This window comes from Panthera pardus, unplaced genomic scaffold, assembly GCF_024362965.1.
Source record: "Panthera pardus isolate Hobbes unplaced genomic scaffold, ASM2436296v1 HiC_scaffold_13, whole genome shotgun sequence".
Classification (NCBI taxonomy): domain Eukaryota; kingdom Metazoa; phylum Chordata; class Mammalia; order Carnivora; family Felidae; genus Panthera; species Panthera pardus.
Window position 1 is genome coordinate 202,376,234 of NW_026526688.1, and position 15,687 is coordinate 202,391,920.

General features: G+C 67.9%; 2 protein-coding genes across 3 annotated transcripts in view; both read right to left on the reverse strand.

Annotated features, from left to right (window-relative positions):
* Positions 1-413: 413 nt before the first annotated feature.
* On the reverse strand, positions 414-8,532 carry HGFAC (HGF activator). Of its 2 annotated transcripts, XM_053901742.1 has the most exons (14): positions 8,378-8,532; positions 7,653-7,830; positions 7,404-7,500; positions 7,075-7,154; positions 6,268-6,390; positions 6,053-6,184; positions 5,853-5,963; positions 5,584-5,758; positions 5,291-5,376; positions 4,457-4,712; positions 2,317-2,456; positions 1,879-2,019; positions 1,645-1,793; positions 414-670 (listed from the first exon to the last, which is right to left on the reverse strand). In XM_053901742.1, the coding sequence occupies exons 1-14, from the start codon at positions 8,435-8,437 to the stop codon at positions 488-490; spliced, it is 1,911 nt and encodes a 636-aa protein (XP_053757717.1). In that variant the 5' UTR covers positions 8,438-8,532; the 3' UTR covers positions 414-487. The 2 variants fall into 2 exon arrangements, with proteins under 2 accessions (XP_053757717.1, XP_053757718.1); XM_053901743.1 differs by lacking the exons at positions 7,075-7,154; positions 7,404-7,500.
* A 2,110-nt stretch (positions 8,533-10,642) lies between these two features.
* Positions 10,643-15,687, reverse strand: part of RGS12 (regulator of G protein signaling 12) — a 119,586-nt gene continuing 114,541 nt past the window's right edge. The window contains 1 exon segment of the mRNA XM_019453817.2: positions 10,643-11,133. Coding sequence (XP_019309362.2) covers positions 10,907-11,133 — 227 coding nt within the window. The 3' untranslated portion in view covers positions 10,643-10,906.

The following is a 15,687-nucleotide window of genomic DNA, read 5'->3' on the forward strand; positions in this document are numbered from 1 at the left end:
CAGGTTGCCCTCTTGAAGGAAAATGAGGGCCAGCAGCCATTTCAAACGAACCTGTCGTAAGTCTTAAGGTCCCATGCACTATTTGGCTTGGACTCTGCCCTGGGACAACGCGGGGAGCCTGGGCCCCAGCCCTACCTGCCTGGGGGTGGCCTGAGTGGGGTGGCTAGAGACAGCTCGGGCTCTGGACAGGCTCCAGACTAAGTCCCCTGCCCTGACCCCCCCCCCCCCCAGGTCTTGGGGCCAGACCCCTCCTGGGGGGTTGCAGGCTTCCTTCTCCACTGAGCAAAGGAAGGTGGGGTCCTGGCTCCGGGAGCCCTGGCCCTCAGCCACGCCACCTACAGACGTGGGCCGGGGGTCAAGGCCCGGGACGGAGGGCTGAGCCGGGGGCAGAGGCACGGGCAGCGTGGGCCAGGTTCGCGGAGACATCTTTATTGCAGGAGTTTGGGAACGGTGAGAGGCGGGACGCCCACGCCAGGGGTGGGGTGCCTCAGGAGGGATCCGCAGGCCGCTTAGGGGGCCGGATCCGGTCGTTGATCCAGTCCACGTAATTGGCCACACGGGTGTAGACACCAGGTTTGTTAAGCCTCCCACAGCCGTCGCCCCAGCTGATGATGCCATACAGGTAGGCCAGGCCGTTCTTCTCACAGGCCAGGGGTCCGCCTGAGTCCCCCTGCAGCAGAGACAGGCCGGCTCAGCCCCTCAGCAGCACAGAGGTGCTCCCGCTCCCGCCTCCCGAGCCCCAGCCCCGAGAATGTCTCCAGAGGAGCCTGTGGTGAGGACTCCCGGGAGCTCCCGATGCAGACTTCCTACCGCGTGGGGGACAGAAGACAAGGGTGTTTCAGGTGGAGCACTGTCCCCCCTCCCCCAGCCTCCTAGACACGAGGTCACCGGGTTCCAGGGCCGCTGTGACCGCACCCGTGCCATGGATCCCTCTCAGCCCCACGCCCAGCAGTGGGCTCCTCGATCGGGCTCCCGAGCCGGCCCGCCAGCACGCGCCCTGCACGGACTGGCGGGGGGGGGGGGTCCCCGTGTTCTGGCTCAGGCTCAGTCCCCCCCTTGAAATGCCCTCCCAGCCACCCGGCAGACTCCTATTCATCCTCCAAATAAGTGCAAATGCCCCCTCGTGCAGAAACCCATCCTGACTTCCCCCAAAGGTGCTCGTCCGATCATGTGGTCCAGTGTCAAGGCCCCCCCACCCTGCCGCTCCTGAGCTGTGTGACCTGGGAAGAGTGACAGGACCTCTCTGAGCCTCAGTTTGTCCGTCTATAAAATGGCAAGTAAAGCTGTTCCTCCGTCTCGGGGTTGACGTGTAGCCTAAACAAGACAGTGCTCGCGGAGCCCTCGATAAATCAGCTCTGGGGACGGGCTCGTCGACCGAGCCCACTTGGAGGAACTCTGGACGAAAAGGGACTTGGCCTTTAGTGTCACGTGCCCACCTGTGGCTGGGCAACTGGGACACGTCCAGGCTTTGAGACCCTGCCCCTCCCTGGGCCTCAGCCTCCCCATCATGTGAGAGGGACGCCCAGCCTGGGGGTGCGGGCCACTGACTGGGAGGGGCACGCTCTGCCCGGCTCCCCTGCTGGCTCTTCAAGTCAAGGTCCCTTTCGGGGTGGGGGGCCGGCATCTTTGAGAGCCCCGGCTCACCTGGCAGGCGTCAGACTTGCAGTCGAAGTAGCCAGCGCACAGCATGTGGGGGCTGATGTCGGCCCCATACACCTCGGGGCTGCTGCACTTGTGGTCTGCCACCAGGGGGACCAGCGCCTCCCGCAGGGAGCTGGAGTAGCCACTCACGTCTGCGGACAGGTGCCCTGAGGCTGGGTGACGCTTGCCGGGGCGGGCCGCCACACCCCTGGCCGCGACGCTCCCACCCCCACTCACTCTCATCCTGGTGGCCCCAGCCGGCGATCTGGCACTTGTGTCCGGCGGGGAAGGGGCTGCTGGGGTCAGGCAGGCAGATGGGCTGGACGAACTGGGAGCGGACGGCACAGCGGTCCCCCTTCTTCTTCAGCCGGATCAGGACTGGGCAGGAGAGAGACCAGAGGTCAGCCTGGGGCACGGGGGGGCCCTGCCGGACAGAGGGTGGTGCCAGAGACGGAGGGGCCGTGCACTGGGAGACCCGGGTCCTCCTCCCACCAGGCCAAGGCCACTCTGCCGTCCCGGGCACCCTTGCTGCCCTGCACCTGACTCCCCTCCCCTCCCCCATCCTCTCCCTCCCCTTCTCTCCATGCCCCTCTCCCCAGGTCGGCCTCGTGCCTACCCCTGCCCCTCTCCTGGCTCTGGCCTGTTGCACCCCAACGAGCCCCAAGCCTCACTTACCCAGGTCATGGTCACTGGGGTTGAACACTGAGTACATGGGGTAAGGGATGTACTTCTCGATGCCAAACGTCTGCGTTACGTCTGTTGTCTGGTTGAAGAAGTGTTGGCCTAGGACCACTAAGACACTTTCCCTGCGGGGGCTGTGTGACACGGCTGGTGACAGCAGGACCCGGGCCCTCCCCTCAGGCTCCTGAGGTTGGCTCTCCCCATGACCCATGATGGCTCAAGCGTCCTGGAGATCCAGGACTGTGCAGGCCCCCTGCAGCCCTTGGGGGGCTGAGCAGGGGCAGGAGAGTGCTGGGCTCTGGCCACACACACACACACACACACACACAACCTTTAGTAATTCTGGGGACCTCACGCAGACGGGGGCATGGGGGCCGTGCTGATCGGGGCCTGAGTGGGTGGAGACCCCAGCCCTGCCTGGCAGCCCTGACCCAGCTTCTATCTAGCCTGTGGGGACCCCCAGATACAGCCCCTCACTCCTGCTGGGCACAGCCCTGGGCCCCCATGGTCAGCTTCTCGGTCCCCTCTCTGGGCCTCTGTTTTCCCATCTCCTGTGGAAGCGGTCAGCTCTCATGCTGGCTTGGCCCTCCTGCCTTGGACTCCAGCTCCAGGCCACTGTGGGACCTTGGCCACTAGGCTGTCCCAGGCCGTAGGCCCTTCTGGAAGACGGGCTCCTGTGCCATGAGCAGCCAGCCAGATGCTCAGCACACAGTAGGGCTGGGTGCCTGGCCTCTGGACAAGGCCATCAACCCTATCCAGGGCCAGAGCCGGCCATTCTTGGGTCTTGCTCAGGTGGGCTCTCAGGGTGGATGGCCAGTGAACTGAGGGCTTGGAGCCCCCAGGCCTCCAGGGACAGGAGGAGGACCGGGCTGGCCCAAGTGCAGGGCAGGGAGGAGCGGGCTGTCTGCCAGCTCTGGGTGCCAGGTTCTGCCCTTTGCTAAAGGAGCATGCCCCTCCTGAGGGGCACCTGGGAGTCCAGGAACCCCCCTCTAACACCCCTGTCTATCTCATTGCCCCTGCCTGGCCCCTCCCCAGCCCTGCCATGGGTGGGAGGGGTGGGCCCCTGCTCTCCTGCCCCAGCCTCTTTTTTTTTTTTTTTTTTAACATTTATCATACTGCTGAGAGACCGAGCATGAGCGAGGGAGGTGCAGAGAGAGAGGAAGACACAGACTCCGGACCAGGCTCTAGGATCTGAGCTGTCAGCACAGAGCCCCACACGGGGCTCGAAACCCCCAAACCATGAGATCCTGACCTGAGCGGAAGCGGGAGGCTCAACCGACTGAGCCACCCAGGCGCACCCCCTGCCCCAGCCTCTTAAACCCTCGCCCGACTTGAGCCCACTGCCCCCCACCCGTGCCATGGTCCCTGGCTGACTGAGGGGGGCTCAGGCCCATCCCCTCCCACTGGCCTCCCCCCAGGGGGGAGCCTCCCAGTCTGGACGCCCAGATGGGGAACCTTGTCCCCATCACAGCGGGTGGAAGCTGGGGAGGGGCTGGTCTTTCCCGCTCCTCCGGTGTGTGCCGGTGGGCCCCACGCCCTGGACCCCCACTGCCCCAGCGGCGGCCCGAGCCCCAGCCCGCCTGCGGGCTCACTGAGTGGGCGAGGCCTCCGCGGCCCAGAGGGAGGCGGGGTGGGCGGGGTCTGGGTCGGGGAGGGGCGGGATCTTCACAGAGAACGGCCCCGCCCATCGCCCTCTCGGCACCGGGCCACGCCTCCGAGAGCCGCCCCGCCCCACCCCCGACGCAGGACTGCCCGGGCTCCCCGGGGCGCAGGGGTGGGGCTGGTCTCTGCAGCTTCCACGCCCTGCACCCCTGCACCGGGCTGATTGCCGAGTCCCTCCTGGGCCTGTGGGGCGACGGTCAGATGAGGGGCCAGACGTGGGGGTTACACGGGCAGGTGGGGAAACGTGGGGGCACTTGAGCGACGGGCGGCGTCAAGTGGGTGAGGACAGGCAGCCGGGTAGGTGGCAGGATGGGGGGTGAAGGGTGGACGGGCACACGGGCGGCAGCTGGCGAGCGCAGAGGCGTGGATGGACGGTGGCAGGGCGGCCGGGAGGGCGGAGTGTAGATGGTGGGAGGGGGACCGGTGGATGGGATGAAGCATGGAGTGGGGGGTCCTGGCCAGAGGCGCCCACCTGTTGGAGAAGCAGTGGGCCGCAGACACCACCCAGCAGGTGTGGACAAGACTCCCCGCGCAGAAGTCGTTCCCGATGTAGATGGCGGCCAGCCAGGGGTGGGAGCCGGGCAGTGAGGACGAGCCACCAATGATGCGTGGCCGGAGGAAGCTCCTTTTCTTGTGCCTCTTGCCACAGGTCTGGTGTCCCGTGGAGGCAGGCTCAGGCTGGCTCAGCAGGACCTCGGCGGGTAGGGGGTTAATTCTGGCCAGGGATTCTGGGAGCACAGGTCACTGGGTCGCACACCCCGGCTGCCATCCTCAGGCCCCCAGGCGGTTCCCCCCGCCTCCCAGCCCACCCCAGGCAGCTCATCTGGAAGAGGGTCCAGGGCTGAGCCCAGCTCCGCCCTCGCAGGCACCCAGCTTTCCTCCTCTGCAGGAAGGGGAAATGACACCCAATCACAGGGTTTTGTGGGAACCAAGGTGGGAGGGAACCTGGCAGGTGTTCCTGTCCCTCCCAGCAGCCTGGGACCTGGGAGCCCAGGAGGGTCAGACGGCCCTGGGGCACGGGGCCCCCTGCCCACTCCCAGGGGTGCCCGCTGGACCCCCTGCCCACACTATGCACCCCTGCTCGGCACTTCCCTGTCTCTGGGGGCCGTCGGGGGCCCCGTTGAGGCCGAGTGGGAGCCGCCCCAGGGGACCTGCTCTGACCCCTGGCCGCATGACCTTGGCCGCGCCCTGCTTCAGTGAGCCTCAGTGCCCCCATCTGCCAGACGGGGCAGTGGTCCTCCAAAGAGGGGAGGCCAGGCACGGGAGGGGAGCAGGGAGGCCCACGGGGGTCTCCACCCTTGCGCACCGCAGACGTCCAGGCGGCAGTACTCCCAGGAGAGCGCGCTGTCCTTCACCACGTAGCACCAGGGCCTCTGGTCCTTGTCTGGGTTTCTGGCGCGTGGAGAGGCGGGTGGGCGGGCGGTGAGGGGGGTGGGAGGACCCGGCAGGGTGGGGCCCCTGACGCCCCCTCCCCAGCAGCCTTCCGCTTGGGCGTGGACATAGCGGCCCTGGGCCCCGTGGGCCTGACCTCTGCCCCAGGACAGACCCCACCCACGTCGTCGCATGAGGTGGTGGGGGGTGGGGCAGGCCAGTGCTGACCGGCAGTAGGCGTGGGGGCCCAGGCCGAGCAGGGCGGCGGCGCCCACCGAGTCCACATGCAGCTCCTGGTACAGCAGGTCGGAGTTCCAGGCCAGGCAGCTGAGACCCGAGGCCGCTGTGCTGGCCACGCCTCGGTACTCGGCACCGCTCCCCACGAAGCAGTGCTGGCCGGGCACTGTGGGCAGCACGGTGGGCGATGAGCCCGGGGCCCCAGGCCGCGTCACCCCGACGCCGGCCCCGGGGCGCAGGCCACAGGCGGACGCACTCACCGATGTTGCAGAGCCGCCCAGCGTGGCCCGGGGGGCAGGCGCATACGGTGGTCCCGGTGGCCACGACCAGGTGGCAGGTGCCCCCGTTCAGGCACGGGCTGCTCAGGCAAGCTGGGGGGAGGGCTCAGAAGCTAGGCCTCAGGCCTTGAGGACGCTGTCCCTGGGGGACCCGGCGAGCCCCGCCCCCTGCCGTGGCCTACCTGTGTGGCGGGTGCCCTCGCAGCGGATCTGGCCCCCCGCACACCCACACTGCTCCACTCGGCCCTGGCTCACTCGGGCCCAGCGATCGCCCGCCTCCAAGTGCTCATAGCGCGTCTCATCGAAGCATCTCTCTGGGGGTCGCAGAGTGCCCTGCACCCCACTGCACCCGGGCGGCCGCCCTCCCGCCGCCAGAAGCCCCGGTGGCCCTGCTCACCTGTGCCACAGTTCTTGCCTGTGAAAGCCACGGGGCAGGTGCAGTGGTAGGACTCGGGGTCCTGGGTGTTGGAGCATGAGCCCCCGTTGAGGCACGGGCCAGAGGCACAGGGATCCAGGGCAGCTGGGGGGACGGGGGGAGGTGTAGGGGGCAGGTGTACCCCAAACCCTGCGACCCTCTCTGTTTGCCAAGGACTGCGGGGCCTTCATCGGACCCACCACCTTAAAGGCGCCCCTTCTGGGTTCCTTGGGTGCCGTTGTCCCGGGAAGGGGCGTAGACCTTCCCCCGTCTCCCAGCACCCCTGCCCAGCACTCAGACCCTGGGCAAGCGGGCCTCTGGCCCTGTACCGGTGTGCCGTCAGACAGCACCGTCCCCACCTGTGTGCCCTGGGACCCTTGTGCCCCGTCGACCCTACGGGCCCTCCTTTCTGTCCAGGACTCGGACTGTGCAGCCGCATGGTCCAGCCACACCACCAGGGGGCGCCTTGGTCCCAGCAATGACTGAGGCAGCACCGTGGTGGCTCCGAGAAGGCAGGGTCCTGTCTGGGAGGGGTCCCACCTTCCGCACTCCTGCAGGCCCCTGGGCTGATGACTCCTCTGTCCCCTCCCAGCCCCCCAGGGCTGCAGCGGGGTCAACCCCGAAGTCCCCTCACGTACTCCAAGCAAGCCCCCAGTTCCAGGTCAGCTCTGTCCCCCTGGCCCCTGCCCCATCGGCACGTTGCCCTAATAATGCTCCCCTGCGCTCACCGCCCCCAGCCCCCTCGTAGCCTGGGCTCAGGACCCCCCACCCCGTTCCCTGGGCACCCACCTGGGTCCTCCCTGGGCGCTGAGGCCTGCGCACAGTAGCCCCAGGCCCTGTCGCGGTCATAGTTGTGAGTGGTGGCGCACCTGGGGGAGAGGAGGCACCTGGGTCCCCCGGGCCGGGGATCAGCCCGCCCCAGTGTGATGCCCACAGGGTGGCCCCTCTGACCGCCCTGGGGCTCGTTCCCTACACCTGCTGTGTGCCAGGCTGTCTGGGGGCGGGGGGTGTGTGTGGAGGGCGGGAGGGTCTCCGGATTGGACAAGGGGCCGTGGGGACTGGGAGGAGGGGAGGCGGACGGTCTGTGCATGCGGGCCTTGTCCCCAGAGGCGACCCACCACTTCCTGTGGGCGCTCCCCTCCGAGGTGCAGGTGTGCAGCATACGGCCACCGTAGCGGAAGGGGAAACTACAGGGCTGCCCGTCCTCTGTGAGCACTGCAGGGGGAGGCGAGAGGGGTCGAGGGGCTCCCGTGCTGGGCACCTCCTGACCCCACACCGCACACCCCACTCTCCAGCAGTCCCCCGCGCCCCTCCCAGCCCGCCCATCCAGGTGCAGCCTCCCACCTCCGGGAGGTCTCCTGACCCACCTGGGCTCCCAGGGCTGCTGCTGGAGGGAGACCTGGGCGGGGGGCTCAGCCCCCTACCACGGGGTCCCTGTGTCTCTGGAGCACTCGTGGCCAGGGTCACAGGGGTCACCGAGGTTACGGGGGCCGTGGGGGTCCCCGGGGTCACTGTGGCGTTAGGTTCTGGGGGTTCTGTAAGGTTCTGGGAAGGGCAAAGAGGGCTGAGATCGCGTCGGTGTGGGATGGGCGCCCCTCACACTCAGGCCCTGCTGGCTGGGCTGGTCGCAGTCCCCGGCCTGGTTTCCACATGGCGGCTCTCAAGTTTTAGAGGAGAAACCAAGGGGACACTGGCCGTCCTGAGTTCCTCAGCCCGGCCCCGTCCCCTTCCCTCCTGCCGAGCCCACAGGGTTAGACAGGGTGGGCTCGGCATCTGCCCAGGCTGGGGCACCCCTGCCTTCTGTTCTGGGGGATTAAAGAGCAGCCGTGAGGCCCTGAGAGGTCCCCCACCCAGTCCCCAAACAGTGGGACCCAAAGACAAGGCAGTGGCCCTGATGCCCCCGGGCGGGGGCCCAGCAGGTCAGATCCCCAGGCCCCCAGGCCCCCTAGGCCAGCCAGCATGCCACCTCACCCGCCGAAGGCCAGCTTTCACCAAGTTGGAGCCCTCCCACGTTCCACAGCCCACCCCGGCCCCAGGACCCAGGGTGGGCCTAGGGAGGCCGCGGCCACCGTGCCATGGGCTCAGCGCTCACCCTGCCAGCCTGGGGCTGGGCCCCGCAGGGCACCAGCAGCAGCAGCAGGAGCAGGGCCATTCCGGGCAGGGGGCAAAGGCTGGGAACCCAGGCCCAGCGCCCTGTGGCTCCTGAGCTGGCGTGAGGGGCAGCAGGAGGCGGAAACAGAGCGGCCAGGGCAGGTGGGGGGTCAAGGCCACCTGGCAATGATTAACCTGGCTGTCTCCAGTGCCGGCCCCACGTGGTCCTCGTGTCTGCTGCCCCGCTCTCCCCACCTGGTCCAGCTGTCCCTCTGGCATCAGCCACGCTAGTCCTGGACCTGACAATATCCTCAGACCCCTGAGACACACAGCCAGTGGGGACCTGAACTCCTGGCCCCAGCATCCGGTCCCCGCCTCTCCGCAGGGCTGGTGGCGGTCTGTTAGTGAACTATCGATAACCAGAGTGGCCTCGAGTGCTGAGCCTCCCAGGCCTGGGGGGCGGGTGCTAGCCCAGAGGAGGGTGTGTGCGCTGGGCTGAGTGTTGCGGGCAATGAGCCCAGGACAGGGGCCCCTGCTGTCCCCAGCACTCCAGCTTGGCCCCTCCCAGGATAAGCCTGGGGTGGGGGCTCTCATGGGAGTAGAGCTGGGGAGGCGGGCAGCACCGGAGCCGGCAGTCCCCCTGCCCTAACTCTGCAAGCTGCCCGGGAATGTCTCCTCCCCCGCCTGGCCTGGACCCCCGGGGCACCTCCTCCAGGAAGCCTTCCCACCCCTGGACTCCCTGAGCCCTGGGCTTCCCCTTCACAGCTTAGCTGACGTGACGCTGTCCCCGTTTGTGTCTGGGTCTGCCCCCACCCCGTCCTGAGCTCTGGCTGGGGCCAGCTATCTCTGGGTGGCTCAGGTCCCCAGAAGAGCCCCAGCCAGGCACCCAGGGCCCCCCAAGGCCACAGAGACATGGCCTAGGATCCTGCCCATGTCTGCATGCACCTCGCGCTCTCCATCTGGGACCTGGGGCAGGCTGCCCCCTGGACACCATGGTAGTAGGTCCTCCCCACCCCTACGAGTCCCAGAACGCGTGACTGGAGGGCGCCAGACAGAGCCGCCCCGGGTTCCCTGTAGATTAGCTCAGTGGCCCACATGGGGAGGAGGCGAGGGCTGGCCCTCACTTTGGCCTAGGGATCAGCTGGGCACTGTGGCCACCTCGCTGTGTGCCCCCAGACCACTCTCTCTCTGGGCCCCATTTTGTCATCTGCACAAAAGGACGGAGAGTGGAAACTGAGTGTGCACCCAGCCTGGTGCATGGTGGGGGTGGGGTTCAGGGGTGGGGGGAGCGTGGTGGGTGCTGGGGGGAGGGGAGCATGGTGGGTGCAGGGTGGGGGAGTGTGGTGGGTGCGGGGGTTCAGGGGGGGCATGGGGAGCATGGTGGGCGCCTGGGGGGGAGGGGAGAGGGGTGAGTGTTGGGGGGTGGGGGGGACATGGTGGGTGCTGGGCCCTGCTCTCCCTTCTGACCCCTCCCAAGGCCCCATCCAGAGCACTGCTCGCTGGGCGCTGCCCCCTACAAGCATCTGGAACCACCCTGGGGGCCTTGCTGAGTACTCGAGTTGGGCTCCTCCCAGCAACCCTGGAGGGAGGGGTGCCGGGCCCCTCAGCCGCTCCATGTTGGGGTTCCACTGAGGCAACCTGGGCCGATGACCGTCTCTACCTGCTTCAGCCAGCACCATACGGTGGCCCTGCCCGATGGCTTGGCCTGCCCCCCCCCTTCCCTGCCCCCCCCCCCCCCCCCAATGAGTCTCAAGCCGCTCTGTAACCAAACTCACCACGGCCTCGGGCCGGCTGCGCCCAGGCCTTCTGGGCGGTCAGGTTTCCTCTCGGCGGTTCCTCCGCAGACGGCCCCGCCAGACCACCCCTCTGGGGCCAGGCGCAGGGGTTGAGGCGGGGCCGCCTGAAGAGTCCCCACTGCGCGTGGGAGCCACAGCAGCCCAGTGCCCCGCCGTCTGTGGGTCTCCCAGGCTGAGCCCTGCCCCCACCGGTGGTGGCCCCAGAAGGAACCCCGCACTGACCTGCAGGGCATGGTACAAAGCGGACGTGACCGGGAGCCCTGACCCAGAAGGGTTGCTTCCTCTCACGCTCCAGAGCACCACGACCTTGGGTCCCGTTAGGTTGCCTTCATTCTCTTTGCCCACCCTTGACCTCAGCACCAAGAGCCATTTTCTTCTCAACCCCTCCCCTGATTAGCCCCCGAGACGATGGCTTCCCGAGCACAGGGTCTATGGCCCCCGCACCCAGCATGAGGCTGACACTCGGGGGGTCCCCAAAGTTGATTTATTGAGGGAAGGCCGGAGCCAAGGGGCAGCAGGGGACAGGGTCCGAGGAACCCGCTGAGCCAGCTGTGGCCACCATCCGAGGCCGGGCCCCCCTGCCCTCTCCTGGTTTGGCTCCCGAAGGTGTGGCGGCCAAGGTGGCCCCTCCAAGGCCCTCAAGATGATATGGGGCTGTCCCCACGAGATCATGGGCCTCTGCACACGTGTCCAGGTGGGGAAGCTCAGACGCGGGGTCGGGCCTCGGGGCAGCCTCAGACGAAGGTCGCGCGGTGTGGGCCGGCCTTGGGCTTGGCAGGCCCACCTGGGACGGGGCTCGGGCTAGGGAGGTCCGAGGTCAGGGGCCCACTGGCCCGTGACCTCTGGGGGCCCGTCCGCACCCTGGGGATGCTGCTGCCTGGCCCAGGTGCCAAGCCAGCAACGCGGTCCACGTCGATGATGGTGTTGACTGGGAGGCCCTGGCTGCCTCTCGCTCCGCCTCCTGTCACAGGGAGAAGAGAGAGACTGTCACCAGCCTGCCCTGCCCTGGGCTCTGGAGCCCGGCAGGAACCCAGGGCAGCAGACTGCACCACCCTCGTCACACAGGCACAGGTGATCCGTGACCCTGGGCGCCCTGGGCCTGGGGCAGAAGTGCCGGGAAGGTCTGCCCTGCAGACAGCTGTCTGCAGGGCGCCAGCCTCAACCTCTTGTTAAGTAAGCACGCCCCCAGGCCCTCACGGGCCCCCCGCCACCCAGAATGGCGGGGGGCTCTCAGCAGATGTGTCGCATGGTGTGGAGGGCCCAGCCAGGGGGCTTGGGCCTGAGTCATAAGAGGCTGGTGCAAGGGGATGGCAAAGGTGGGGACCCTGGGTCGGGTCACCTGTGCCCTTCAGACACTCCCGTGGCCCTCCCGTGGCCCGACTGTGGCTTGAGAACAGAAGTCAGCTACCTGCTGAGGTCCCCAAACCCCTTAGCCCGAGCGAGTGTGGCCCCCTGATCCCTCCTGCTGGGGCTGTCTGCAGGGCTCACCCTCAGGCCGGGGTGGGTGGGGGGTCTCAGGGAAGTGGGGGGTGGGATGGGGCCCTTGGCCATGCAGGGGATTCCGGGGAGCAGCTCTCCCGAGGCTGGTGGGGGGGACGCAGCACTGGGTGGGGGCTGTTCCTCAGGCCAGGTGCTCCCGGCCTCCACCTGCGGACCTCAGTGTGGGGCTTCTCCGCAGGCTGGGGCTCAGGCCAGAGTCGGGCAGGGGCCCAAGCCTGGCTCCTGGCCACCACCACCACCCCCCTCCGCCCCAAGCCCTCCCATCCTGGCCACCTGGTTGTCCTCCGGACTGCTGCTTCGGGGACACGTCTTCACCCTCACAAAGTCTGGTCCTTCCCAGCCTCTCCTCCAGGTCCTGGGCACCCCTTGTCACCTTCCTTCCACCCGACCCCTGCCCCGGGCTGCCTGAAACCACCTCGGAAGCTTCTAGACCCTGGGGGGCGGGGGGGGAGTCACGTCTCCCAGCAGGGCCACTGGAGGGCAGAAGTGTGTCTTCCGGATGGAGCCCCGGGGACCAGCCTGGGGCGGCCGTGGGTGTGCTTGGCCACACCCTCGGCCCCCCTCACCACGCTCCCGGCTCACCCTCGGGGTGGGACCAGCGGTGCCACCAGGGCTACTCGCGCAGGCAGGACTCTAGGGCCCTCGTCTGCCCAGGGACAGGCGGGAGTGCTGTCCTATCTGCAGGGGTGACCTTGGACCCTCAGGTGCCTGTGGGGGGCAGGGGGAGCCCTAGGCCCCAAGCCCCGGCCCACAGTGGACAGGCTAGAGAAGGAGTACAGCCCCCAGGGACACGGTGTCCTGCTCTACTGACTGCCCGTCCCTGGGCCTCAGTTTCCCCAGCCTTGCCGTGGAGGGGAAGACTGTTCCCTCCCTGGTTCTAAGGCCTACAAGCAAGAGTGGGGATGACTGTGGAGGTCAGGAGTCCAGGCTTACCAGCGGCCCTGTGGCCCCCAGTGTCACCCGACCCCACCGCACCCCACACCTCTGGAGGCGCCTCCGCGCCCCCCCCCCCACCCCGGGGCAAGTCCGGGCTACGGGCAGAGGCACGCACCCCCCCCCGTGAGGGCGTCCAGCCCGACCTCTCAGCGACAAGTCAGGGAGGCGGAAGGAGGGCCTTTCACCTGGGCCTCCAGGCATCAGGCGCCTGGCCCGCGTGGGTCACCCCCGACCCACAGAGGGCTGCTCGAGGCCCATCCCGTTCAGGCAGGTCCAGTGGTGGCAGAGCAGTTGGGGGGTCGGTGGAGCTCCAAAAAGCCTGCCCTCCAGAAGGTCCGAGGGTCCACACGCCACAGCCCTTCGGGTGTTCAACAGATACCCTGCCGGGGCCTGCTGGGGTCTCCCCGTCCCGGCTCGTCACTGCGTTCCCACAGCCCCAGCACCAGGCTGCGGGGCCCGGGGATGATGAAGTTGCTCTTCTCCTGGGACTGGGGGCGGGCAGAGAGGCAGGGATTTGCCCCCCTTAATCATTTGCCCCCAGTGTGGGCATCTGTCCAGGGCATGAAAGGGCCTGTGGCCCCACACGGGCTCAGGAGCCCAGTCTTCTCCTGTCCGGCCCCATACAGACCCCCTGGGAACACAGGGAGCTTCGGGGGTGGCGGTCAGGTCTTGGCCGCGGGCCCCAGGGCAACTCAGTGGGCTCAGGATGGGGAGGAAGGAGTGACTGGTTCTGGAGACAGGGCAGTGGGGGGGGGGGGGGGTCCACAGGTCAAGGGCACGAGTGTCACAGGGAGGGTGACAGCCCGCCCTGCTCAGATTTGCCGCCCTGAGGGAGGGGCGGCCCCGGGCCTGTGACTCAGGGCAGGACCCGGGGCCGTGCAGCAGGCTTCCCCGGCAGGGCCAGCGTGGGGACCCCACAGGGCCACACGGCGGCCATTTCTGAAGGGAACCTGGTTCTGCCCCGCGCGCGAGGCCCGCGCTTGGCGAGGCTCATGGAGGTCCTCTGTCCCGTGTCCCTCAAACACCCAACACCTGGTCTCCTGCTCACTCGGGCTGCTCTGCCGACCCCTCCTTTTCTCAGGGCACTGGAGACCCTGCCCCCTGGCTGACCCCTCCGAGCGTGACCCTGCTGGAGGTCCCCCTGCAATCTGGAATGCTGGGAGCTCCCCTGCCCCTCGCGTGCCGTCCGTGGGCCGTCCGTCCCTGGGCCACCCCTCCGCTGTCCGCTGGCATTCTCTGTGCCACCAGAGTCAGGTCTGTTCTGATTCTCAAGGCTCCGAGTGAGGACACCGGGACAGCAGAGCCGGGCCCCTCCTCTCGGGGACAGCAGGGCACAGGGCTGTAGAGTGGGGCCGGACCCAGAGGCCTGGCTCGACCCCTCGGCCACCTCCAAGCTCTCCTTCGGGACCCAAGCCCAGCTGCCTGTCCCATGGCCCTCCCTGGCCAAGAGGAATCCTCTCTGTCCTGCAGAGCCTTTGCTGGGACTTCTGGTGCCCGTGCTCTGGATCACCTGTGAGGCTGCCCCCCAGAAGCTCCCACAGCCCGAGGAGGCGTGGGTGCTGCTGAACTAGCAAACTCAGGGGGGAGGGAGGAGACCTTGGCCCCGGGCCCTTCCCAGCCCTCTGCTGGCCCCGGGCTCCCTGTTCCACCACTTTCACAGAGGCTGACTGGGTCCCCAGGCCCACTGGACTACGTGATGTGCTGGGCGGGGAGGGGGTTACTGGTCTAAGGGTCTTCATTCAGCAAAAGCCTGTACCGAGCACCTGCACGTAGCAGCACGCAGTCGGGGGAGGGGATGACTTCAGGGAGAATGGAGGCCGTGCAGTCCCGGGGCCACGTGGGGTGCAGGCGTGGACATGGGGTCTTGGGGGGTGCCGCGGGTAGGTGCTCTGGCTGTGCCAACCCCAGGCGGCCCCTGGCGGCTTGTGGTTCCCACTCAGACCCAGAAGTCACGTGGAGCAGACCTATGCAGGCATGGTGGGAAGGACGCACAGAAAAGGCTGGTCACCGAGCATGGCTGCACCGCGGGGGTTCCAGGGCCATCTCGTCCTCAGCAGCCGGGAGGACGACGGACTTGTCACAGCCTGAGCTGGGGCTTGGGGGGGGGTGGGGGGCTGGGCAAACACAGTCGGCCCTGGGAAGCCTGCGGAGGCTTCCGCCCGGCATCCAGCTGGGGAAGGTCTGCTTGGGCCCACCCCAGCCAGAGCGGGGCCGGAACGCCAGAATACTCCCCTGGAAAGGGGTGTTCTGGCGAGGCCCCCAGCAGAGGGCTCCCTCCGACTAGTGGCCTGAGGTTGGTGGCAGGCCCCCCGCACCGACGTATCCCTGAGAAAGCCAGTCGCCTCCATGCACGCCACAGTTTGTACTGGGGAGGACTGGGCTGTCTGCCCCCCCAGGAGGCAGGTGTGCTCAGTGTGGGGGATCCCTTGGTCACCCGGACGGAAGGGACAGGCTTTTGCTGGAGAGAGCATTCAGAAAGAGTAAGCGCAGAGGTGGGGCGGGGCGGCGGGGGGGGGGGGGGAGGAGGGGGGAGGGTGAGACGGGGTGGGGGGGCCCTGGGACCATCCCAGGCCATGCCAGGCCTCCCTGTGGCTACCGTGGACACGGCTGGAGTAAGGCAGGGCTTCCACATCACCTGGGACTGAGCAGATGTGACCCATCAGGACTACGGCTGGGGAGGGGGAGGGGCCGACCACCGAGCAGCTATGTGCAGACAGGCTCCCGAGCCTGCAGCCGCGACAAGGGTTGTGGCGACCTTCATTGCCAAGGTCAAGGGCACGCCCCCCCCCCCCCCCCCGCAAGTGCACAAGGCCTCTGATGAACTCTTCAGCTCGTTCCCATGGAAACCACATTACTGGGCCACAGCGACCCCCACTGGATGGGCTACGTGTTGGTGGACCGAGAGCTCCAGGTGTCTGCTGGTAAGTAAGCTGTGGGCCCCCGAGGGCTGTGTGCCTTTGGGGACCCCGGACACTGGAACAGTGGAGCAAGGTGTCCAAGGGAGCCATTTGTGCCCCCCAGACTGCTCAGACGCTGAGCAGCGTCCCCTCACACCTGAGCCCCCCAGACTCCGGGCCAG